The 26,283-nt window shown below is 44.0% G+C and overlaps 1 protein-coding gene across 2 annotated transcripts; it reads left to right on the top strand.

The window, feature by feature from the left end:
- The first annotated feature begins 1,001 nt into the window (after positions 1 to 1,001).
- Bpgm (bisphosphoglycerate mutase) lies at positions 1,002 to 25,519 on the top strand. 2 transcript variants are annotated; one of them, XM_028866142.2, is made up of 3 exons: positions 1,002 to 1,229; positions 10,121 to 10,781; positions 24,666 to 24,872. In XM_028866142.2, exons 2-3 carry the CDS (start codon positions 10,181 to 10,183, stop codon positions 24,842 to 24,844), a joined length of 780 nt encoding a protein of 259 aa, XP_028721975.1. In that variant the 5' UTR covers positions 1,002 to 1,229; positions 10,121 to 10,180; the 3' UTR covers positions 24,845 to 24,872. The 2 variants fall into 2 exon arrangements, with proteins under 2 accessions (XP_028721975.1, XP_037059561.1); XM_037203666.1 differs by lacking the exon at positions 1,002 to 1,229 and having other exon boundaries at positions 24,666 to 25,519.
- The last annotated feature ends 764 nt before the right edge of the window (positions 25,520 to 26,283 follow it).

Here is a 26,283-nt window from a genome sequence, read left to right as displayed (position 1 = left end):
GCCAGGCTTTGAAACTTCCAGAAATGAGTGCCTGATCTTTGAAAACCCAGGTGCAATTATCACGCACTAAAATGGATAAGTGGGACATACAACTTCCTACAAGTAGATCTAATATCATGTTCATGTGTTATCAGTTCATAAAGTGTCACAGAAGTTTAACCTGTGGCAAGATCATCTTCCTAAATATGGCTAATTGATCTGAGAACCTGTTAGCTGGCCACAAACTTATTGGACTTGTGTATTGGATTAACCAGGAAAAATTCAGGAGGCACTAAATACTAAGCAGGGCTGCTTTTAGAAATCAAGAAGGGGGATTTTCCCTTGTGGTCAAGCAAACATACCATTTCTTATCTTTCTCATCCACCCTCAAATTCTGACACACATGCTTCAAACCTCGTGTGGTAGTTTAAGCCTGTTTAGATGCTTCCAGCTCTGGTGCCAGCTCCGAAAGACAAGCTGGAATTTTCATAGGTTTCTCTACAGAAACTGGTTTTCCACGTTTATAATTCTCTCCAATTCCGCCCCATTCGCCAGGTCCCGTTCTGGGAATTTTTAGGATATTCTATTATTCGTTTCTCTTCCCTTCAGAATGTTAGGAGAATGTAAGAATGAACTACCGTCTACAAATCGGACACTTTAAAGGCTTTCATTTTCATCTCTATTTGCAACGCTTAAATACGCGTGGCTGCCGTGAGGATAGCCCGGGTTCAGCCCCGGTAGAATCTGAAATTTTCCGCTGACTAAAAGAAATATCACCTCGTCTCTTCCACGGTTCAGCCGGCCCCGCTCTTCACGGCAGGTGTTTCCTGTGACACCTCATGCTTTCTACAACTTCAAACTGTTCTTTGAGCCTCCTGGCACGCCTCAGCTTTCTCAATTGCTCCAGAGACGCGCCAGGGTTTGTTTCTCTACGGCCAAAACCCGCCCACCCACGCCGAAGCTATTATCTTATTGGTCTGGATGTGCGTCCGTCTCCTCGTTAGACCAATCAAAACCTCCCTTCTTACCGGAGGGCTTTGGGTAAACGGAAAGAAACCCAGGTTGTGGATGGGAGGGCGGGGCCGTGGGTGAGTGACACCTCTGTCCTCCAATACACAGCGCCATCGGTCCTGCCGTCTCAGCTTCTAGGCTAGAAAAGAGCGTTGGTGCCCGAGGTGGAGATGAGTCCTTGCTGGCTCCCACAGCCCGGAGTCGCAGAGGAGCGGCCGCTGCTCCTGGTTTCTTTGCAGGTGAGTGGTTTCGTTGTAGAATGTTACAGTTGGGAGAGTCTCTTTTCCGAGTGGCGGCGTCTTTTACGGTGAGAAGGCCAGTTCCTGTCCTGCCCGGCTTTAGTATCTGGTGGGAATCTGATGCTTGCTCCACCCCGTCAAGCGGCGACCCTCGCGGAACCCCACCCCCACCCCCCAGATCTCAGCTGTCCCTTTCTCAGAATGTGTCTTTCACGAACAGTCATTCTGTTCGCTGGAGGATGAACCCACCGGTGGAGTGATGGTGGCTTTTAGGAATGTTGAACTCTACCTCCTGGAAGGCTCAGACACCGTGTGGCAGATTGTCTTTGCTAGTAGATTCCCTGGAAGGAAGCAGGGCTCTGCACCGTGTGTAGGTGGCGGCGGACCTGACCCTAAAAGTGTAAGTTAATAAGGGAAAGGGGGAAAAATGCCGTGGAAGGCAAAGAAGTCTCATAAGTAGTGATCTCAGGAGCCAAATTACAGGTTTGGGGGAGCACTAAAACCACCCCACCACCATGTCCAAAAAGTGTAATTCCTTTTGTTCTAGGGGGTAAGAGCCAGCATTTCATTACAGTAGGTCAAAAGCAATTCAAAATTTTAATTAAGTTCACTATTAGACTTTGCAGGATGACCCCCTCCCTCCCTTCTAAATTAGGAAGGATTTATAGCTTGTGAATGATCCTAGAAATTTAACTAACAGAATTCAGACTCCTTCAGAAGGAAATAAAAAGCAAACTGTTACGTTTTGCCAACAGGGACTGATGTTTCTATAATAAAAGCAGAAACCATGTCAATTTGTCTCTAACACTCTCCCCTGAATCCAGAGACAGGTTTTACCCATTTTCCTGTGCTGTAGCAAACTCACACACTATGTATACTCCATGCATAGTGTTGGAATTTTAAAAGACACAATTCCAACAAATGGCATAATTAAAGAACAGTGAATTAAGCTGGGCGGCGGTGGTACACACCTTTAATCCCAGCACGCCTGAGTCAGAGGCAGGCGGATCTCTGTGAGTTCGAGACCAACCTGGACTACAGAGTAAGTTCCAGGAAAGATGCCAAAGCTACACAGAGAAACCCTGTCTTGAAAAACTTAAAAAAAAAAAAAAGTGAATTAGAAGCCATGGCCCTGTCTTTTAGTTACTATTTAAGTGATCTTAAACAAATGATTTCAATGCTGACTTTTGATTTTCCCTATCTTTAAAAAAGCAGAAGTTATATTTCTGAAGCCCATACCCTCATTAAAGTCTACTTAAAAGTAAAGATGATTAGACAAGTTTCCACTACCAAGTCCACAAAGGAAATCTCACTGTATTGAATGCTAATAATGTCTGTATCAAATAAAAGTGCCCAGCCTCAAGGCCGTGTTCTTTTGTGCCCATATTTAAACTTAACCAAACCAAGCAGATCATTGTTAAAGGGGGGGGGGGGAGGAAAAAAGAAATAAAATTTAAAGGAGAGTATAGAAGTATAATGTAGCAAAAAAAAGTCATTTGTAATATTGTTACTCTGAAGCAACCACTATTAGTGTTTGGATTGTTTGTTTTTAGTTTCTCTTCCTCTTTGCCTTTTATGGTTTGTTGAGATTAATAGGGTTGTTTTAGTTTAAGTAGTGATTGATGCATCTACATTCACCATCCATGAATCCAGCTTTGTGTGTCTAGAGAACAGAGAACAAAAAAGGTTGTACTGGTGGCTTCTTGAACATTCTTGACATTGAAATCAAGTCTGAAGTAATATTTTTATGGAGAAACAGAACAAAAGGTATTACTCTCTGGGCATGGTGCCAGGCTCCTGTAATCCCAGGATTTAGGAGGTTGAGGCAAGACAATTGCCACAAAACTGAGGCCAGCCTGGACCACATAGTGAGACCTTGGATCAAAAGATATCAGTAACGAAACCCCTTCGTTAAGAAAATATGGTGATAGAATCCTTTATAGACCATAGATTTAACATTGACCTCTTTACTAACACATTTGGATTGCAGAACCTAACAGTAGTTGGTGTGCTTCTAGGACCGCACAATTCATTCCACCTTCCCTTTCACCCACATTCGATTGCAGTTTCCTCTGTTCTGCTCAGGTTTCTCCTCTCTAACCTTCCTTCTGTTACTTTGTTTCTAGATTTTGAGTATCTTCATACCGTCAGCCCAGTAGAATCACTTTGACGGCCTTCGGTCTATGCCAGTCTTCATGAGTTAGTTAAAGCCTAGCCCTTTCTGCCTCTTAACAGACCCTAAGAGAGTGATAGTTTTGTTATTCATGAGGACATGGAACCTGAGGGTCCCAAGAATTTAATATATTCATGATCAAACTGTCCATAAGCTTCTGCCCAGTTTTTTTGACTGAACTTTTGGGATTTGATGGACACAGTTTGTATTGACAAATCTACCACCTTAGGGAAGTATCTTGAGTGGGTGTTGTGCACACACACACACAGGTGATTCCAGGCAGGCTGGAGCAAGTAGCACGAAGCCACATCTCAGTACCACACATGTGTTATCTCTTCCCTGGAAAGGGGGATCTACCTGCTCTAAAGTGTTGCCTTTGGAACACATTGCAGGGGTTGTTAGTAGATGTAAGGTTGAAGGGTGGGAGATTTTAGTGTCTGAGACACCGTGAGTGGCAGCATCTGATGCAAATGTGCTCTTAGAACTGCACACATGGAAAAGTTGCCATATCAGCCTTTAGGGAAGGAATAGGTGTTAAGTGCCATTAAGACTCCTGTTTGAATTTTTAATACTGAGCTTGAGTCTGGGGAAGGCATATTTTGTTAAGCTTGAAACTCTACGGAATTAAGTTCCGGGTTTCATTTGCCTCAAGAACCGTTCCTTTTTAATTGATTAGAGACTTTGGTAGTCTTTCTCTTTGTCCTCAAATAGAGCCGGCTCATCTTCCCTAAAGTTAAATCCCCTGTGCAGTGGGAAGTAAAGTTGCTGAAAGCTGCGCAGTAAGGATTTGGACCGAGGAAAAGTTGAGAGTATTCTGAGGTAGTGTGGGATATTTAATTCTTAAAAGTAAGCTTTGGATGGACATGATTCTGGTTCCGTGTCCCTTATTTGATATTACTTGACATATCATTGCTATTTCGAAAATAGAAGAAAATAAAAGTTTTAGGTTCTGTTTTACACTGTGATTTCTCTATTTTTTCATGAGTCTTGCGTGTATATTACTTTTCAAACACTTGAAAGAGGAAGCAAAGTCCTAGGAATGTTAATTTGTAAACAGATGGGGAAAGAATGCAAAATTATGTGGCTTAATGATGGACACATTATCTGTTCAGGTTTCTCCTCTCTAATCTTTCCTTCTGTTACTTTATTTCTAGATTTTGTTTTGTTTCTTCAAAACAGGGTCTCAGTATAAGGTGGCTATTTTATAATGTAGGGACTATCCTCTGTGAGGGGATACTTGATTAAGGCCAGAAATACTGGTGTGAAGAACACATCCAAATATGGGGTCTAGCTAGGCAGAGATTTGCATACTAAAGCCTCTGGTCCATTATTTTTGTATAAACCACAGATATAAATGGGTGTTTTTGGTTTTTGTTTATTTGTTTGATTTTGGATTTTTTGCATTTTAAATTGATGAAATTGACCTAGTAATAAAAATATATAACATGAAAATTCTATGAAATTCTAATTTTGATGCCATCATCAAATTATATCACACTTGCTCACGTATGCATTACATATAGATAAATACTTTCAGCCATAGAGACAAGATTATACAATTGTAACTTAGTTATGACAGAGATCATATAGTTTCAAAGCCAAAAAAAAAATCAGTTTGGATTTTTACAGGGTTTATTGACAACATCTTAGTGTCTCAGTTAAATTATAGTTTCTTTGTCTCTGATCGTCTTTATTCCTTTTTAACAGCCATCTTCCTGGTCCAGGTTGTCATTATATGTTACCAGGGTTACTGCAAAACTCCTCACGACTAATATTTGTACTTCTCTGTGAGTGTAAATGCTGCTTGGTCCTCAAATTCATGCTATTAAGCCTTTGATGTTGTCTCAGTATTTATAGAAGAGTCTGCATTCTTTGGCACAAGGTCCTCCTCGAGCCTCTAGTCAGTTTTATCTTTCTAGACTAGTCTCCACCTACTTCCTCATTATGCCCTATACAGAGTGACCATATAATTTTCCAAATGGGACACTTGGGTGTGAAAGGGGCCTTAGTAATAATATGCTGGGGAAGGAAAAGGCGTAAAGCAATTCTGTTTTAGGCAAATCAGGATGAATAGTCACCTAGTTGTAACTCTAGCTGTATTGAATGGGCCTCCTGTTCTCAGTGTACCTGTTCCTGGTTGTTACCTTAGGCTAGAACTTCATTCCTTTTTTTTTTTTATATCAATCTAAATTTAAATATCTTTCCAAATCCACCTTAAGTAATACTATGTCCATGAAGAGAGAGATAATCTTTCATTTCCTGCTCTTCCTCTTTTATGAATGAAAAGCTTCTAATGATGTTAATTACCTTCACTTTTAGTGACACACAAGCATGTACATCTTCCCACACTGGTGTTTTTGAAGACATAATCTATGCTGAAGTCGTGTTCCTCCCAGGCTTACCATTGTGCTGTGCCCAAATCATATTTCTGCACATTTGAAAACTGAATAAATTGATTGGTCTGGGAAGGCTCATGAGGATTGGGCTTTCAGTATATGAATCGTTAATTTTAATGTGTTGAAAATAGTGAGAAAAAAATTGGGGTGTCAAGGTTTGAGGTCAGAGCCTTGGGTTCCAGTATCAGTGTAGCAGAATGGTTCAGGGCATGGATGTGTCCTTGGGGCCCAGCTGATACTGAATTATAGTTCTGCCATTTGCAGCCCATGTTGCTTTAGGCAAATTCTCCCTTTCAGTTCTGTATCTGTCAAATGGGCATAATAGAAATTACTGCATGAAGAGTTGCTGAAGGTCGGGACATGCACTCTGAATTAACTGCTGTGGTTAAGATCACCACCACCTGCACCTGCATCAGCACCACCACCAGCACCTGCACCACCACCACCAGCACCTACACCACCACCACCAGCACCAGCACCACCACCTGCACCACCACCACCACCACCACCACCACCTCCACCACCTCCACCACCACGCCACCACCAGCACCATCATAACATAGGTGGGGGTAGGATAAAACAAAGATCCGAGACCAGGAGGTAAAAGTGGGAGAGCTGGAGGAAATAGTACCAGAATCCTAGATTTTCCCCTGAGGATGTAATGGGCTTCAGAGGAGCCAGAGCAGCATGGGCCCTGAGAGAAGATGGTCTCCGTGTAAGAGTGACTAATCATAGTCTTTTGAGAAATCACTTCAGTAGAGTAGACAAGGCATGCATCCATAGTTAGAGGACTAAGAAAATAATGTCCAGGACTGGAGAGATGGTGTAGTCCTATGCAAATATGAAGACCTGAGCTTTGATCCCCAGTATCTATGTAAAAAAAGCTAGGCTTGGTGGTGCATGCCTATAATCCTAGCACTGGGGAGGCTGAGACAGGAGGGTCCCTGAGGCTTCCTGGCCAGCTAGTCTTGTTTAATCTGTGAGATCCAAGTTTAACACGAAGTCATGTCTCAACTATAATATTGATGTGAAAAACAATAGAGGAAAACACCTGGCCAGCAGCCTCTGGCCAATATACACACAAGTGCACATATATACACATAAAGCGCACACACCTGCCATAGCCACATGCACCCATAAATCATAAATTTGGTACACACATACCCTGCCCTGTGGTGAGGAAGAAAGAAAGAACACAGGCTACAGGAAAGCGCCATCTTTCCCTAAGAGTTGCTTCCACTCTGCTCATACAGTCATCAGAACTCACCACCATTCTGACTACTGCCCGTAGTCTGGTGGCCCCTTCTTCTCACGTCAGTCTTACTGGTAGATGCTGGAGTTCGCAGCCCCTGCCTTGAACTTGTCAAACTGATGAGCGTCTCATATCTATTGCTGAACATTTGGTAGGCCAGCTTCAGCCAGTACGGAGAGCTGTCTTAAAGGCTGCCAGCTTTCACACACGCTCACCAGCTAGTTTAGTAGGAAATGCGTTGATAGTACCACACCAGAGAACAGGAAGTTTGGTTTACCTGAGATAGACGGTCTCCTTTGCTAACCTCCTGAATGTCAGCGTGAAGGAACGTGTGTGCTCGCATAGTTTTGTGGCTGTTCTGCTCCATATATATATATATCTTCAGTAAAAAGTAAATCGGAATTGTTTTTTAAAAAACATAAAAGCAGTTGTAGCAGATTAAGATGCCGGGAAGTTCGGTGGTCGGTATCTGGGTACTGATAATGCCGTCGCTCCTCGTTTGGTTCCCTTGATAGAATTTGTAATCCAAAACTGATTGAGACGTGCTTTGCTTATAGAATTTGTCCACCACACCTGTCTTAGTTTCTTTTCCATTGCTGTGATAAAGTACTCTCACAGAAGCAACTTGAAGGAGAAAGGGTTTATCTAGCTCACAATTCCAGGTTACAGTCCATAATTTCAGGATAATCAAGGCAGCAGGAACAGGAAGCAGCTAGTCACATTACACCCACAGTCAAGAGCAGAACAATGCATTAATGCATCCATGCCAGGGTTCCCTTTCTCCATTTTCATATAGTCATGGGTCACAATCAGAGAATGCCCCCACCCACTGTGGGTGAGTCTTCCTAACCTCAGTTACACAGTCAAGGTCATCCCCACAGGCATGCTCAGAGGCCCATCTCCTAAGTGACTCTAGATTGTCAACTCGTCAGTTAGCACTAAGATGATACCCTTCTTCATTTGAAGGGAAAATTCTTTCACTAGCTCTTTAGCCTGGAGGCTTCATGCTTGATGTGGCAAATTGAGGGCTGAAGTAGAGGAACAGTTGATAACTTCTCATTTCTTACCCACAAAACAAAACACATGATTTACAAGATTGAGTATGGTTTTCAATGGGCCTGGAGCTTCTATTACTTGGCCGAAGGAGGGTTTTCAAACAGGAGTATAAAAATACCTTTCTTGGGGCTGGAGAGATGGGTCAGCATTTGAGAGCACTGGCTGTTCTTCTAGAGGACTTGGTGTCGATTCTCAGCACCTAGATGGTGGTTAACAACCATCTGTAACTCTAGTTCCAGGGGTTCTGACACCCTCTTCTGGCCTTTGAGGGTACCAGGCACAGATGTACATGCTGACAGAAAACACACACACACACACACACACACACACACACACACACACACACACACACACACACACACAAACTCTGTGTACCACACCCATCCACATGAATTCATTGCTTGGTCTTTCCCGGATGAAGATCCTTGAAGCTGGAGCTTCATCTATGTGATTATCCCCTGGGCATGTAGTCACCTGGCAAAGCCGCTGCTTGGAAGACTTTCATCCTCTGCCACCTTGATGCCCTTCTAAGGCCGAGAGGGTAGGCATTGTGCGGTCTCCCTGCAGTTTCCCAGCCTTGTGAGGTGCTGGCACCTGAGCTTGGTTCTTCTAGGCACTGGGTTTGCCCTTCCTCTATATTCACCAAAGCTTCAAACCTGATGCTCATCAAAAAAGAGAAATTTTAATTCTAATTCTTGTAGCCTTTCAGCTACTTACAGACCACCTCAGCCACCACCACCCCATTCCTAAAGCCATATTTTATTGACACTTTTCCCCTTCAGAATCTCCAGGAATTACTGAAAAAGAGTGCAATCTAGATACAGGTTCCAGTGAACTCTGTCACTGGTTGTTATATAACCGTGGGTGAATCTCAGCTCAAGCAGGACTGAAAATCTCCCGTTACTGGAAGTTGCCAAGAATGGCAGAAGCCAGGCCCTGTTCATATAATCTTTGCTCCCCAGTGTAGAAAAACCAGGGGTGGAGATGGAAGGTGCCAACTGAGCAGTGTGTGTCAGTCATGACCCACTCTTGTGCCCAGCATGAGAGGCAGTCTGGTGCAGCCATGTCTCCAGGTTCTCCACGGGACAGAGTAGGCCCACAGATCTTTGAGGTAGTAGCAACAGCATAAGGGAGTTCGGAATTGCCTTAGGGTTGCTTGGCCAACTCTACTAGCTTCTCCTTACAATGTGTGGCTGATGTGGGTAGAATTTCTACAGGAAGGGGGAGGAGGAGGCGCGCCTTCTAATGGGTGGGGTTCTCTGCACTACTGCAGACCTGCTCTGTTAATCTATTCCTACAGGCAGCATCTCTCAGCTGCTTACATTTGATAACTTGTTTTGCATCCGGATTTATTCCTGCCAACAGCAGGTGAAAAATTACTTCAGTGACTACCACATTTGCTCTAGCTGAGGCCACTTATAATTCTGTTTGAGTGTTGAACCAAAGTGTCTTCCCATTCCCTAGATTTGTGAGCCGGTAACATCAAAGAGTTGGTTGCCACCTGTCAGAGAGGTGTATGACGTAGATGCGGTGCTTCCCTGAGTTAACATGTTTAGAACGTCCATAATAAGGCAAGACTGAAAAAACACTGATCACCCAAAGGAGGAGGATGCTCCGTGTAGAGTCAGCTGCTGAGCTGGGAGCTGGGCGTTCCCAGCCACCAGCCACTCTATTGGAGATCTGTAACTCACGTATTTTGTCCTCTCCTTAATAAACATTAACTGCCTACTTGTTGGGTAGAAACACACCATTAGGATGGAGTGTTGTCATTTTAGGTCATACAATTAACATACTATCTAGCCATCAGAAACTTGAAGTCAGCAGGGCTGTCTGTAATTATCTGAAGAGTGTGCCTGTACGTGCCATAGTATATGAACACCAGATGTTTGACGTCAAAACTGTTCAAAGGAATTTCAGTTTATCTTAGAAACTGGCTGGTGTGTAATTGTTCTCCATTACTGGGCAGTCATTTGAATAATGAATATAATTTGTATTTTTTGTCTTCTCTTTCTAGATATACTCCTGTTCTTGAACATCATCCCATTGAGAACACCGGGGAAGTTCAGCCACCAGCATGTCCAAGCACAGACTTATTATACTGAGACATGGAGAGGGGCAATGGAATAAGGAGAACCGATTTTGTAGCTGGGTGGACCAGAAACTGAACAGCGAAGGACTGGAGGAAGCTCGGAACTGTGGGAGGCAGCTTAAAGCCCTGAACTTTGAGTTTGATCTCGTCTTCACATCCATGCTTAACCGCTCCATTCACACGGCTTGGCTGATCCTGGAAGAGCTGGGGCAGGAGTGGGTTCCTGTGGAGAGCTCCTGGCGTCTCAATGAGCGTCACTATGGAGCCTTGATTGGTCTCAACAGGGAGAAAATGGCTCTGAATCATGGTGAAGAGCAGGTGAGACTCTGGAGGAGAAGCTACAACGTGACCCCGCCTCCCATTGATGAGACTCATCCTTACTTCCACGAGATCTACAATGACCGGAGGTATACGGTGTGCGACGTGCCCCTGAATCAGCTGCCACGTTCAGAAAGCTTGAAGGATGTTCTGGAAAGACTTCTTCCCTACTGGAAGGACAGGATTGCTCCTGAAATACTAAAGGGCAAAACCATTATGATATCTGCTCACGGGAACAGCAGTAGAGCCCTCCTGAAATATCTAGAAGGTACCGGCTTTCCATCCTGCTTTTAGAGCTTGCTAAGTGTTGCAGTTGGGTCTTCCTCTAGAAAGGGACAGCACTTTTCACTCTTTGTGCCCCTTGTCGCTTCATATTTAAGAAGCCACTGTCCCGTAAACCAAAACTCCTGTAGTTTTTATGGTCATCGTGGCTGGAGCAGAAGGTTTCAGAGGTCAGTGTGCGCCAGTCGGGTGGGGGGTTCAGAATGACAGAGTTGTGGGTTAAGTTTCAGAATCAAGAGGTACAGTTGAGAGCTGGCATTTCTCAGCAGTTACTGGTGAGAGCTGCTGCTTTGGGGCCCGATCTGAAGGGCCACGTGGTTTCTGCTGTAAAATGAAAAGAGGCTAAGGATTGAGAATACATTTATTTGAGCCTTTTAAGTAAATTATCTAGAATTCAGTTTTGTCTGTTTTCTTCCAATTTCAAACTCTCAGGGCTGTGTTTGCAGACCTGGATTTCCTGAGCAGTCCTTTTGTTCCAGTTTTCCAGACGAGGAGGCTTAGTCACTGCCTGAGAGAATGTTAGAGGGGAGGGAAGTAAAACAGCAGTTGGCTTATTGACGCATCTCTGCTAAGAGCCTGGAGAGGACCAGAGCCTCATTTATTTCAGTCACTTGGTGTTGTGTTCTAAACAAGAACTCTTGAGGACTCTGGGCTCACCATTTTGGGGTGCCAGTGATTGAGGGTGACAGTTCTCCTCTTGCTCTCCCGTCACTGATCCCGTGGCTGTCCCTTTGACTGTTCTGCACCACATGCCCCTGCTTCATCACTGGCCACGGCTGGCTGGTGGTGAATCCCCTGCCTCACCATTCCTTCCAGCTGCTTCGTTTTCCCTTGAGAGGCTGCAGAACTGGAACAATGTGAGGCTGTGGAAAGTGTGGCCACACGAAAAGGTTTCTGAGTGCACAACAATAACAAAACTAATCCACGCTCAGATACATAATGACTGAGGTGTCGAATTAGGTGGCTTCCCGCAGCCTTAGTTTTGAACACACAGGGAAGAATTAAGCCTCAGTATCTTCCCAGGTGTGAAGAAATGGTGTCTTGAAGAACAGTATCTCTTCCATGTCATCTTTGTCACTCTGATGGGGTTTCAGCAGTTTGGACATATCCACTCACTGATACAGGAACCCCAACCTTTCTATTGTCTTGTATGCTGACTCTTCAGAAGGTTACGTTTATAGAGCTTCATGTGCTATTTGATAAATTCTTAACCTAGCTTTTCTCCAAAAAATTGAATGAATTTCAACTAGTTTAGGGGGGACATCTCAACTCTCTCATAGGAATCAACTATCGGAGTGTGTGTATTTATTATGGCAGTTTACCTCATTCATGTAGAAACCTGCCCCACAGAACCCATTTCAAAGGTATGGTCATTATCTTCGTGTAATTGCTACCACCTTTTGCTTTTAGAATTGCCCCAGCTCAGACAATAAATTATAAAGTCACCTTACTTTACTGATATTTTCCTAATATTAGACTTAACGACTAATCTGAATTCATGAGCATTGATTGTCTTTGAAATGCATACTTCTTGTAAGCACAAAAGTTGCCAAATTGCTTACACTGATTTTTTTAAGGTAAAAATGCTTGTTGTAGATGCATCTGATTCCTGCTCATGCTTTCTATAGGTATTAATATTTGTGTAAAAATTTTCCCCCATGAAATAGAGTCTTGCAAGGAACTGGGGAAACTTCTCATATTGTCCTTAAACTGCTTGGCAAACATAAAGCACGTTCCTGATTTTAAACCCACTGTCTGGTTGTTTAAGAACTAACTCGGACATGGGAACAGTGGTGCCCCAGTTAGAGAGGGCTATAGTATTGTTCTTTAGAAGCACGCGCATCGCTCAGCTGCTCTCTGATCTCCGGGGTAGTGTGTGTGCTTCCGCTGTGTGGCTGTTGGTTCTTAGGGTGCTGTTTTGCTTCTCCTGTTTTGGTACTGCAGTCCGATCCCCACTGTGCTTAGAAGACAGGTCCCAGTGAAGTCACCCCAGGAAGCCTCAGGTAACTTGGCCACGATGACCGACTGACCGTTATCTTCAGTCAGAATTGTTAACCCTGCCCCAAATCCAACTTGCTCAGCTTCTACACAGGGTTGCAAACAGGATTTTTTCATTTTAAACTTTTCCTGAAAGATAGCTCTTTCCTTGATTATTCTTTCTTCAGAACATTATAGTGTGAGCAGCCACGTCCAGAGCACCCCTAGGAGATGAACCGCTTTTTTAAAAAGGGGATTTAATGCAAGGAAGTGAGTCTTTAATTACTGCTGCCATTGTAACACTGCGGTCTGTGAATGGCACTCCCTGGCACAGCTGTACAAAGAGGCCTTTTTGGGAGCCCATGCTTCCTGCCAAGCATAGTCCTAGACATTTTACATAGATATCTTGTTTCATGTAGAAACCTGAATATTTTAGCTTTTAGCTCCTGAGAAGCAGTAGCTCAGTATTAGGTTTTGTTGTGTTGTTTCCTGTCTCCATATCGTGTATATATATATTTCGTGGGATCAATCACTGATCAGTAAGGTGCTCCGCTTAATGAACTACTTCAATTAAAACAAGCAAACTTTTCACACTTAGCACTGTGAATGACTCCATTACATCATGCTAAGTGAAAGAAACGTGCCTGAGAATGCTGTGTACTGCCTCACCCCATGCATGTGGCATGTGGAAAGAAACCAGGCTGGGAGGACCAGGCAGAGATGTGTGGCAAAAGGCAGGCTGCGTGATGGCAGGGGAACTTGGGGGCAGGGGATGCAGGGCTGTTGGGCGTCCTCACTGCAGGTGTTTATACATCTATATGCAAAACTTTACAGAGCTATATTTCACACATTTAGGGTAAAAGTAGTGAAATTCTTCAGAAAACACCTACTTCGTTCAGCGTATCCAGCTAGTGAAGTGACCTCGTTTTTGTTCCACCGAGTGTGCTTGGCAGTAGACTTAGTGAAGGTTACTTAGCACACTTCCCTGTGTCTTTGCACACTCACCATTCTTAGTCTTCTAGACTGCTCAGTGCCGACTCTTTAGCCTCTGAGCTGTCAGCAGCCCAGGGGCACCCTTTCCAGTCCTTCCTCAGGAGAAGTTACATGAAAGATGCTGGAAGGAAGAGATTGCCTACATTTTTTTTTTTTTATGCTGAGGATTGAACCCAGGACCTCACACCTACACCTGCCAGACAAGTGGGCTGCCACTGAACTACACCCTATCCCAACTGTGTATTTTGTTAGTCTTGCTGCTGTTACTTATATAGATGGTGAACCCTTCTAATAATGGCTCTTCATTGCAGACCTATGACCCTTATTTGCCACCATATTGTATAGCATTATGCTTTCATCTGCTCCCCCCACATACTCACATACCCCGCATCTTACAACATCTAGTCTAGGAATAGTTTTATGAACCTCTCAGAGCCAAAGCATGCAGACGATTCAGTTGAGGACAGCTGCTGTTGATTAGAAGTTAGCTAACATTCTTACCTAAGGATTGTCAGCGTAGGAACCTTGAGGCAACATCTATGCTGTCCTATTCCTGACTGATGAGCCTGGCCTGTACGCTGCCAAGTGACTTATATAGAATCTTGACTTGTAAATTGTACCTGACCTTGAGGCCACTTTACTTTTAACCTGAGAATGATTAATACTTTCAGAAGACAAAACAAGGCATGGGGTATTATATAGTAAGAAAATTCCTCCTGGGATTACTTTGCTGGTTTGGAGAAGCATAAGTAAATACCTGCATGTTGTCAGTAAGCCCGGGTTAAAGCAGGTCCCACCCCTGCCTGGCTCAGATACACTCCTCGCTAAGCTGCAAGAAAACTTCCAACACAGGCTGGAGAGCTAAGAGCATCCTGTCCAGCACAGATCCAGACAGGCGTGTGTTTCTTTTTCTTGTGGTTGGCATAGTCACTTCCTGTTTGTTTCCTGCTGCTCCACACTGAAGGAAAAAGCTGGGTACCAAACCATGTTGGATGTGGTCTGCACATTGCCGGAGGAAATGGACTGTTTAGTCTGGGTGTAAGCACAGGATTAGGCGGTCGCAGGCTGGGATAAGAGAGTGGCAGGCAAGAAATCTCTGAGAGACTTGGACTTTGTCCCTGGAGAGCTGTGCGCAGCCGCATACACAGCAAGGCAGAGAAATGGTGACTTGAGATGAGAGAAATGGGAGGAAAGGTCAGCGGAGCTGGTGGCCTGCCGATGGCGACCCAGGAGTTTGTCACCTTTGGCATTTAGTGTGATATTTTCAGAATCATGAGTTCAAGCCCTCTTTCCTGGGAGGCAAATAGTTGCTTAGTGGTAGAATTGATCTTTCTTTTTATATAAACCTACCAAATCTGTAGTAGCCCCTATTTTTAAATATCATAAGATTTTAACTATAAAATTTAAAGGTAAATTTCTCTCTCACTTTATTTTAAATCAGCAGCTATTAGCTTACAGTGTTTAATACCCTGTTTTCTTTGCTTCCCCCAATCTGTCTTTAAGTTGTATGTATGTGGAATTAAGATTTTTAAGGACCTAAAATTAAATTTAGTTGTATGGTCACCTGTAAAGTACCAGGGCTCTTCTTTGATCCCTTACTGATAATAGAAGAATACAGAATTCTTATCACACAGGTCCAGCAGGAGACTGGGTGGGGAACGGGTGGAATCTCCCAATAGAAAGGGTTGACTGGAGGTGTTTTTTTTTTTTTTTAAATCCCAGAATATGGGTTTTCCTTTTGTCCTGTAACAAACCCTTCTGTGTTCCCAATGAATGCTTCTTCTCTCATTTCATTTCCTGCTGTTAAAAGAGTTGTAGGCAATTTAGAGAAAAGCCAAAGAACACCCAGAACACATTTAATTTGGGCTTGATTAACACTAGGTATAAACAACTTTTTGTTCCAGGCTAAGAACTGGCCAACCGCCCCCCTCAGCCCACCCCCACCTCCTTTCTTGTTCAGTTCGTAATGGGAACAGCCTTTAATCAGGACTAAACAGTAAAGACTGGACTTAACTTGAAAGCCAAGAAAGTTAGAATTCATTCAGTTCAACTGTATGCCCAGTGATTCAAGTCCTGCTCTTGGCCCAGGGGCTAGGGTACACGTGAATGAGTGAGACACACAAGGTCCTGCCTGCTGTAGATCTATTGTGCTCCTTCTAATCTTTCAGAAATTTCACTGAAAATGCATTCGGCAGGACCTTCCTTGGGGGACTCTCACGCAAAAGCTTTATACTGCCGAATCTTGAATCTTTATTCCTTTTAACCTTCAATCACATGTAAAAAGTGCATTCATAGCAAATCCAGTTGTGATGGACTTGGTGTATTTGATGGACCATATGTCTAAATATTTCCTGCATCCTAGCAGGCAGCCCCTGAAAGCGCCGCTCTCAGATGCACAGACACGGATTATATTCTTACAGTGGGGCGCTGCTTGAAGAGCCAGAGTCACAGAGGAACAGGTAGAGCAGAGTTCTCAAAGAACTCCTAGTCCTTCCAGAAGCCCGGCGTGGTCAAGCACTTCTCCCGGAAGACAGTGGGTGGAGCATTGCCCTCAGAGTATAGTGTGTGTCCTGTGTCCCATCTCCTACAGGGACTTAGAAGGGGGCGCTTGTAGGTGCAGAGTTGGCTTTCTGAAGTTACTCTGGCATAAATAAGTTTGTTTCAATTTCTTCCCATTTTTGTTATGGATTTACTCCCTTGTTTTTTTTTTTTCCCCCTAAACTTTCATTATTTCTTGTTTGAAATACTTCAATCATTTCAACTAGTTGTGGTGATGGTGTAAGTATTGCAGTACTTGCCTGGATGTAATCTCAGCCCTCCAGAGGCTGGGGTAGATCTCAATGTCAAGGCAAGCCTGTGCTACTTTGTTAAATGCTAAAGACACCATATATATATGTGTATATATATATATGTGTATATATATATAACATTAGGAGACGGCTCCAGAGGACCTGTGATGGAAAGAAGATAGAGAGCAAGGACTTGGTGCCTTTTCCATAAACCGTTCTTGGACTCTAGTAAGTGTGAGCTGGAGGCTGGGAATGTGCTCAGTTGGTGTAGCACTCGGCTAGTGTGCATGAAGCCCTGCCGTTTGATCTCCACACTGAGTAAAGCTGGGTGTGGTGGTGTGCAGGCTTGGAGTCACAGCTCTTGGCAGGTGGAAACAGGAGAATCAGAAATTCAGAGTCCTCAGCTACAAAGTGAGGTCAGGACCAGCCTGGGCTGACTGCATGAGGCCTTGTGATTAAAAAAATAAATGACTAAATAAAAATTTTAAAAACTCAAAACCTTGACTAGTTACCAGACAGGGGAAGTGATTGGTGTCTGGCTACAGATGTTAGCTTCTGTTTGGTGTCCAGTGAATACCTGTTTACTGGCATAATGCAGAGTATCTCTTGTGCTAGTTCACTTTGGCTGCGTGCGGTACAGCGGCATTGTCCTAGCTTCGGGAGTGGGGCTGCTTAGCTCTCTTGGGATGCAGCATTTAGTATATGCCACATCTTAGTACCAAGTAATGGCGTCCCTGTGGTTTTCCTTAATTTGCTATTTTAAAATATCAGCTGTTTAAGGCTCATTGCCTGATTATTAACCTGTCTTAAGTATTTTAAGTATTTGTAAGTAATTGGTTTACTATGCGAATGGGTTGAGGAGTTATTGAAATGGGATGTTAACTTCATTGAAAACACATCCATCATTTCTCTTAAAGCTCTCTTTCTGTTAGTGACATACTATGGTCTAGGAGCTTTGTTTAGTGAACTCACATAAAAACGAGTCATTAACTACTCCAGCCTGGGCCCTGGACTCAGCCTGCTGGATCCAGCTGTGTCTAAGTCATACCATTGAGACCCACGTGGTGTGTTCTAGGTACCTCTAAACCTGGCCCATGCTCCCTGGGTTTGAGCTCAGACAAACCTGCTCTTCCCCCTTCCCAGTGAGGACACTGGACACTGGTGTCCAGTTAGTACCTAGCCTTTCACCAGAGAAGAGCGAAAATGAAAACATTCTCTTCCACCTTTGGTGTTCGAAACAACAGTGGATAAGGTGGATGACCAGGGTTGAAGTACTGAGTCTAAGAATGGTTCATTTTTATAGCCTTAATATTTTGTGATTTGAACAGACTCATTTAGCCTTTGGGATCTGCTTAGTATTTTTAACAGCTTTACTGAGCTGAAATCCACATGTAACTGACCGTTAGTATATAATTGTCCTTAAGTAACCATAGAGGACTGGTTCCAGACAACCCTGCAGTTACCAAAATCTGTGGGTAGATATTCGAGTCCCTTACATAAAATGACATGGTATTTGTGTATCACTTATGCACGTCTCCACACTCCTCAGTGTATTGTGTATCACTTATGCACGTCTACACACCCCTCAGTGTATTGTGTATCACTTATGCACATCTGCACACCCCTCAGTGTGTTGTGACACTTAGAACTGTGTGAAGCATTGTTCTATGTTTAGGGACTGACAAGGGGAAGGTTTAGTTCTTTGGGTACAGATGCATTTGTTTCCACATTTTCCATCTGTGGCTGGTTGAACCCATGTGTGAGGATCCCGTGGACACAAAGGGCTGACTACATCACAATCATCAGTCCATCAACACAATTTTAGAAGGCAGGAGTGGGGACAGCATTGGTCAAGGGGTACTAAGCACAGCTGTATCAGAATAAGAAGTTGTGATGTATTGCTGCATAGAGGAACAGCAGTAGCCGCTATGTTCTGGATCACTCAGAAAACTAGAAGAAAGGATTTTGAATGTCTTCATCGTAAGAAGTAATGATAATAAAATAATGTAAGGCAGCCAGTTTGTTTAACTTGATTTAAATGCATATATAGACTTTTCATTTCCTCCAAAGGAAACTCTGTTCCTCCTCTGTCAATGTTTTGTTCTCCCAGCCCTGGACAGCAATTAACTTTGTGTTATTGTGGATTTATCTGCTCTGAATGTTATCTGTTAATGGATTTGTACAATAAGTAGTCTTTTATGGTTGGCTTTCTTTTTAAAAAAAAAACTATTTATTGTTTGGAACTGAACCCAAGGTCTTGTGGGTTCTACGCAAACACTACTAAAATCTATATTCCCACTATAGTGTTTTCAAGGCGTATCCATATTGTAGCATACATCAGTACTTTATCCCTGTTCAAAATTAATATTCCATTGTACTCTTAGATGACTTATTGTTCATTGGTTGATGGTAGTTTTGGCTATTAGCAGTAGTGCTGCTGTGAGGTGTTATATATAACTTTTGATGTGAACGTAAGTTGTATTTCTCTTAGGCATATGCCTGAAGAATTTCCAGACTGTGTTCCAAAGAGACTACAGCCTTCTGACCTCTTGACTTTATACTATGTTATAATTTCTGTGCATCTGTGGAAATGCTTCTTTATAATCTGACTTTTTCTGTAGTCATCTCCTTGACACAGAATGGTATCTCCTTGTGGCTTGGATTTGCATCTCCAGGAAAACTAAGGATGCTGACCATCTCTCCAGTGCTTTTTGATGGTTTATGTTTGGAGAAATGTCTGTTCAGATATTTTGCCTATTATTTCATTATGTCATTTTTTATTTCTTGTTTTATCTTTTTTTATGAAGATCTTATTTTTTTTAAGATTTATTTATTTATTATGTATACAGTGTTTTGCCTGCATACCAGATCTCATTACAGATGGCTGTGAGCCACCATGTGGTTGCTGGGAATTGAACTCAGGTCCTCTGGAAGAGCAGTCAGTGCTCTTAACCACTGAGCCATCTCTCCAACCCGAAGATCTTATTTTTTAAAATTACTTTCTTGGCAGTGCTGAGGCTCGAATCCCAGGTCCTATGCATCCTAGGCAAGCCCTGCCACTGGGCTGACATGCCCAGTCCACATGAGTATGGGCGCCGAGGGAGGCCAGAAGTGTTGGATCCCCTGGGGCTAGAGTCCCAGATGGTTGTGAGCTGCCCAGTGAGTGTTGGGAACTGAACTGGGAAGAACAGTAAGTGCTTTTAACCACTGAGCCAGCTCCCCCAGGCACTGTCTTAATTTTGAGGCATAGTAGTTCTCTGCGCTGTCTTCATCTTCTTGGACGGTGTCCTTTGAACCCCAGACAGTCTTACACACAGGTTTCGTTTTTCTCCTTTTGTGTTGCTGTGCTTTGGTGTCATCTAAGAAACGACCAAGGCCACGAGGCTCTTCCCCTGCCCGTGTTTACTCAGGGCCGGGCTGTAGTTTCAGCTAGATCTCTGCTCCAGTTTTAAGTTAACGTCTGTGTGTGCATATCCTGTGAGGACTTATTCTTTCTGCACTTCATTGCCTTAGTACACGTGTTAGAAATCAATTGAAAATATGAAGGCTGATTTCAGTCTCGCTTCTCATCAGTCTGTTGTCAGTCCTTACGTGAGAACCACATACCACCTGCAAGTACTGCATACTTTGGAATCTAGTAGACTCCTAGTAAGTGTTGACAGTGAACATTGTGAATTTTTCACTTTCGTATTTGGGCTATGCAGAGTGCTTTGGATTTCCCTGTGAAATTTGAGTTTCTTAGTTTCTATACAAAGAATTGAAATTTTGTTAGAGATTGTGTTGGGCCTATACATTAACCTAGGAAAAATTGCCATCTTTTGTGTGTGTGCATTTCTGTGTGTGTGTGTGTGTGTGTGTGTGTGAGAGAGAGAGAGAGAGAGAGAGAGAGAGAGAGAGAGAGAGAGAGAGAGAGAGAGAGAGAGAACATGTGCACACACAAATGTGTGTAAAAGCCAGAGGTGAAATTCAGGTATCTTCCTCTTTCGCTGTTCCTTTGATTGGTTGATTGATTGATTGATTGATTGGGTTTTTTGAGACAAGGTTTCTCTGTGTAGCTTTGGAGCCTGTCCTGGAACTCATTTTGTAGACCAGGCTGGCCTCAAACTCACAGAGATCCCCCTGCCTCTGCCTCCCGAGTGCTGGGATTAAAGGCGTGCGCCACCACCGCCTGGTTCCACCTTATTTTTGATGCAGTGTCTCTCACTGAACTTGGAACTCACCAGTCAGGCTGGTCAGTGCCTTCTGGAGATCAGCTCGTTTCCATTCTTCCAGCACTGGGGTGACAGACGTGCACTGCCATCTACAGCGTCTTCCTTGGGGGCTGGGACTCAAACTCACTTGTCCTGCTTACATAGGAAACACTTTACTGACTGAGCCTTCCAGTCCGTAAACACAGAATTTCTTTAACTAGATGAAATCTTTAAGTCGCATGCTTTTACATTGTCCCAGTTCCAGTTTTTAATTCATTGGCTAATTGATTCTGATTTGAGTCTTTCTTATATTACTGTGAGCAGGATTGTTTACTTGATCTCACTTTCATGTGGGTTTCTGTGCTGGTGGTAGATCGTGAAACTTAGCTTGTTTACACTGTTAGTTGTTGAGTGTGTTTGTGTGGAGAGGGGTGGTCTTGTCATCTGCAGATGGATGCAGATGGATGCAGATGGATGCTTGTGCTTCTTTTCTAACCTAGGTGCCTGTTACTTCATTCTCTTATTTATTGCCCTCTAGCCATAGTTCCTATGAAGGGTGACTAGAAGTGTGATGCTGAATCTTCTTAAAGTAAGGTTCTGTCTTCTAGAACTTAGATAAGGTCAGTGGTTGCAGGCCTTGTAGTGTGTGTGAGATACTGGTGGGCATGCACACGCAGTCCTGTATCTGAGTGTGAGATCCTGGGGGACATGCTCGCTCGCGCTCTCTCTCTCTCTCTCTCTCTCTCTCTCTCTCTCTCTCTCTCTCTCTCTTTCTCTCATTCCTGTGTCTCCTGACACACTTAGTGTCAGATGCTGGTGGACATGCTCTCACACACACACACACACATATATACACATTCCTGTATCTTCTGATACTTTAGTATGAGATGCTGGTGGACATGCATACACAAACATAGCTTTGTATCTCTTGACACACTTTAGTGTGAGATGCTGGTGGACATGCATACACAAACATAGCTTTGTATCTCTTGACACACTTTAGTGTGAGATGCTGGTGGACATATACATGCATGCACGCGCGTGTGTGTGTGTGTGTGTGTGTGTGTGTGTGTGCGCGCACACACACACACACACACATACACACTCCTGTGTCTCCTGATATACTTAGTGTAAGATGCTAGTGGACACACACACGCACGCACGCACACGCACACGCACACGCACACACAAACATACTCCTGTTTCTCCTGATATACTTAGTGTGAGATGCTGGTGGACACAGACACACACTCACTTTAGTCATGTCAGACATTTTTACTAGCTATCAGCTAATGAATTGAGTTATATAGAGGAAATATCTATGGATTAGATACATCTCTAAGTCCATCTCTTCAGGTCAGTGAGCAATGTGCTTGCCGATTAGAAGCACAAAGCCGTGCCTGTGGCTGAGTGGAAACAGTACTACTCAGTGTCCCCCTGTTTCTCAGGCCCCTAAGGTATCTTTGCTTTCCTAGTCTATTAAAAGTAAAACAAAGGAATTTTGAGGCCGAAAGAGACTGTCCTCTCCCATTGTATGATGAAGTAGTTCACTGTAGGTAAAAGCCGCCCAAGAGAGTAAGTACTGTTTATATGAAAGGCTGTTGGTTACTGGGGGGTTGGGCAGGTTGGGCGCCACAGCCTCCAGGGCTTCCCCTGGACTTGGGAGTGAGCGGCAGTGGGTCTCACCCTTAGTGGTCCTCTGGCTCTGGTCCATGCGCTGTTGAACCTACTGTCCTGCCCGCCTCCAGGGCAGCCATGTGGCAGCTGCTGTAAAGACAGCTAGCTGGCTTCTCACTGATGGAGTCAGAGGGCTCTGAGAATCTGGGGCAGGCATCTCCCTGCCGGGCAGCGGGGGGCCTGGGCTGAGTATATCTGCTCTTGCCAGCTTCTGTTTGTGGTGGTAATCCTGTGTAATGCAGTGTGAGGCAGGGGCTTGGCAGGCCCAGCAGTGACTCGGCTGCATTCTCTTTAAGGGGAAACATTGCTGCGTTCTTTCCTGTATTTATTATACAGGAATGTCTTCTACCCCACAACCTCTTTATAAATGCAAGGTCAGAGAGAGAGAGAGAGAGAGAGAGAGAGAATGAGTGAGTGAATATGAATGTCTCATTATGAAGGCTCCTTCCCTGACTGCATAGGATGTTGAAGCCTGGGGTGGTGTGCTTGGCAGAAACACAGCTTTCTGAAGTTGGGAGTCTCCCCGTGGCCCCAGAGCTGTGCAGAAGGAGGTAGTTTGTGCATCGCAGTCACTAGGTAGCTCTGCTGGGCCGGACGTGAAGGTGGGTAATAAAGAGCTGCTCCATCAGTAGGGACCCAGTGCGGTGATTCTGTGATTCTTGGCGGGTACACACAGTTGTGACCAGTGACTAATTAGAATAACAAGGGGCATTTATAACTAACTGTCATAATTTATTCTGCCACTGCCAAGTAAAGACAAGCCCTTGCCCTCCTCAGAACTGCTGCGCTGGATCCTCTCCGCTAGCACAGAGGAGAGGCCGGCGGTTTGAGTTTACAGGGCTAGAAAGGCATGGGTTTTCCTTAAAGAGAGGGTTGCTTTGTTTTTCTACTTTTATTGATCTTTGTGGATTTCACACCATGCATTCCAATCCCACTTATTTTCCTGTCCCCTCAAATTCGCCCTCTGCCCTTGCAACCTCACCCCCCAAAACAAACCAAATTTAAAAGAAAAACCAAAACTTTTTTAAGTTTAACCAAAACTTTAAAAAGAGAATTAAAGGTAGGTGGGTTTTTTGGGGTTTTTTTTTTTTGTTTGTTTGTTTGTTTGTTTGTTTTTTGGTTTTTCGAGACAGGGTTTCTCTGTGTAGCTTTGCGCCTGTCCTGGAACTCACTCTGTAGACCAGGCTGGCCTCAAACTCACAGAGATCCGCCTGGCTCTGCCTCCCGAGTGCTGGGATTAAAGGTGTGCGCCACCACCGCCCGGCTTAAAGGTAGGTTTTTAAAGTAGGTGATTTGAACACTTTCGTTGCCTTTTAATTTGCTGGTCTCTGACTCTTTTTCTCTGTACTTTCTCGACGTATTTTGAACTCAGATTTAGTTGTAATGGGTACCTGGGTTTGAATCCAGGCCCTGCCATTTACCCTGTGAGTGAGCTTGAGTTGTTCACTTAAGTTCTTTGTGCCACAACTCATTCTTGGAGAAAACAATAGCTTATCTCCTCATAGGCTGACAGTGATTAATACGTGGGTTATTTGCTTCATAACATATAAAGTGCTTAGAAAAGTACTGTCCTGTAGTATGATGCCAGGATTCTAGATGTTTAAGTTAAAAGTAGTTGTGATAATAAAAATTTTACAACCCCAGCTCCTGCCGCTCCTCCTCCTGTAGACAAAGGTGGATGACCTATAATGTGCTTGCATTCAGGTATCAAAGGGGCCCGTCCCATGCACACACCTTCCTCTCTTAGCAGTTGGGATGTTCGGGCAATAGGAGGAAGAGGCCTCGTTTCCAGGTGGCCTGTAAAGTCCTTTCCTGCTCCTCTGAGCTGTGCTTCGTGGCTCTCTAGGAGAGAAGTCCTGCTTCACTCCGTTTAGCTCAAACTCATTAAGTGCTGGAAAACCAACCACATTCGAATCAAGTGAGTTAGATTCTGTGCTTAATGAAAGAAAAGCCCTGATTTTAAGACTAGCCTTCAGAAGACAATTTTCTGTTTTCTTCAGCTTTAGATAAGAAACAGCCAGGACCGAGTTGCCCCAGAAGGAACATACAATTCTCAGATTTAACACTGTCTAAGCTTTGTTTCAGTTTCTTGGTGTCTTGGAAGCCTAGCAGGGGACCCTCAAGGTTTGGGGCGTGGTTTTAGGCGCGTAGTTAATGTGGCACTTAAGTTCAGTGTGCAGACAGTGCAGTAGGCCTTCCTCCAGGTTCGTTTGCTGACACCGTGTCCTCTCTCCTGCCCAACAGGTATCTCAGATGATGACATCATCAACATCACTCTTCCCACCGGGGTTCCCATTCTGCTGGAGTTGGATGAGAACCTGCATGCTGTTGGGCCTCACCAGTTCCTGGGTGACCAGGAGGCCATCCGGGCGGCCATCAAGAAAGTGGATGATCAAGGCAAAGTGAAACAAGACAAAAAATAAAACTCATCCCCAGTGTGGCCAGAGTAGAGTTCAGTGTGTGCCATGTGGGTTTCTCTTTCCCCCATTCTCCCCATTTCCCCCAAGGCTCGGCTGTGTGGTAGAGTGTGTAGATAACTAGGTAATTTATCATGGCCCAGACATGACCTTAGGATACTGAAGAGCTTTCAGCTGAAGCCTAAGTTAATTTTTCTGCTACTTCTGTTTGAATCAAGTTCACAGACGAGTAGCCAGTGGGGTTTGACCAGGCTGCTTATGAGTTTTGGAGACAGGAGAGTAACAAGTGGAGATAAAACCATTTCTCACTTAACAAGTCATTACTGAGTTACCACTGACAGGCACTATTTTGATGAGCAGTTCACCTTGTTATTTAGTAATTCTGGGACGAGTGGACACTACTATGTAGTGCTTTGGTAGTTTAGTTGAGAGGCCCATCCATGGGAAAGCCACGGATGGGTCCTACGAGGTAACCACGCACCACAATAGCGGCAGGCACTTGCATTTCCCTTAGCCCGTGCCGCCCTGTTGGCCATCAGTAGAAATCGTCTTGGGCCACTAGAACGACCAGGATGTGCACAGCTGTGGCTGTTTATGTTCTCTTTCTGTTTCATTTTGAGTTTTGAACTTTAATCTTTGGGTACTTAACATGTAGTTTAAAATAAAGTTTTGTGATTGCAAGCAACATGTGCCAAGTGTCTCAGTGTGTGATAAAATTCAGGGTGGCCTCTGAACCTGTCCTTGACGCCGTCTCCTCTAACACTCCAAGGGTGGCATTTACTTCAACACAGGCCGCTCCTGAGTTGAAGGCAGGGTTGGGGAAGGAGACTGTGGTGCATGTAATTTTAGTCACCCGATCATGGTGATGGGTGTGTGGGAGCTTCTCATTTGCTGTTCCTCAGCCAAGTACAACAGATGATGGTGTGTGTCCGCGTTGAGGTGTAAGCCCAGTGTGACTCGTCCGCAGTGTGGGTCTAGGTGCTTTGTGACAGTCATCTTTTTTTTTTAAGCTGTTGCCTCACTGAATGCAAGTCACGGACATTTCAGGCTTGGTCATGTACACATTTTGCAGTCACAGTGGTTACCATAGATTTTATCATTTTTTATGGTTTTCCAAGAGAAGATTAGTTTACTTCTATCTTTTTGTATTAAATAATGCTATCTCCTCCCCAGTTCCTACCTTGACGAAGTTTTAAAAGCCCGTGAGAGAGCAGTACCGCCTACTGTGTATCCATAATACAACCGTGACTTAGTCATCTCTCATTTGAGTTGGGGCTGACCATTTATTGTAAATTGTCAGTACACTGAAGATCTTTGCATAACAAAAACTTAATATCCATGTAAGCAGAGCACTGTGGTCACATAACTACAGTGTCAGCTTATAACCACTACCCTGTTCTTTTTCTTCTCTTTCCTCCATTCCCCACTGACTATGTTGAAACAAA

The sequence above is a fragment of the Peromyscus leucopus genome, chromosome 3 (genome assembly GCF_004664715.2).
Source record: "Peromyscus leucopus breed LL Stock chromosome 3, UCI_PerLeu_2.1, whole genome shotgun sequence".
NCBI classification, from domain to species: Eukaryota; Metazoa; Chordata; class Mammalia; order Rodentia; family Cricetidae; genus Peromyscus; species Peromyscus leucopus.
This window is presented reverse-complemented; position numbering and strand designations above follow the sequence as displayed.

Coding starts and splice junctions, on each gene's coding strand:
- Bpgm (XM_037203666.1), top strand. CDS start 10,181: ATGTCCAAGCACAGACTTATTATACTGAGACATGGAGAGGGGCAATGG. Junction 10,782..24,665: donor CCTCCTGAAATATCTAGAAG/GTACCGGCTTTC, acceptor CCTGCCCAACAG/GTATCTCAGATGATGACATC.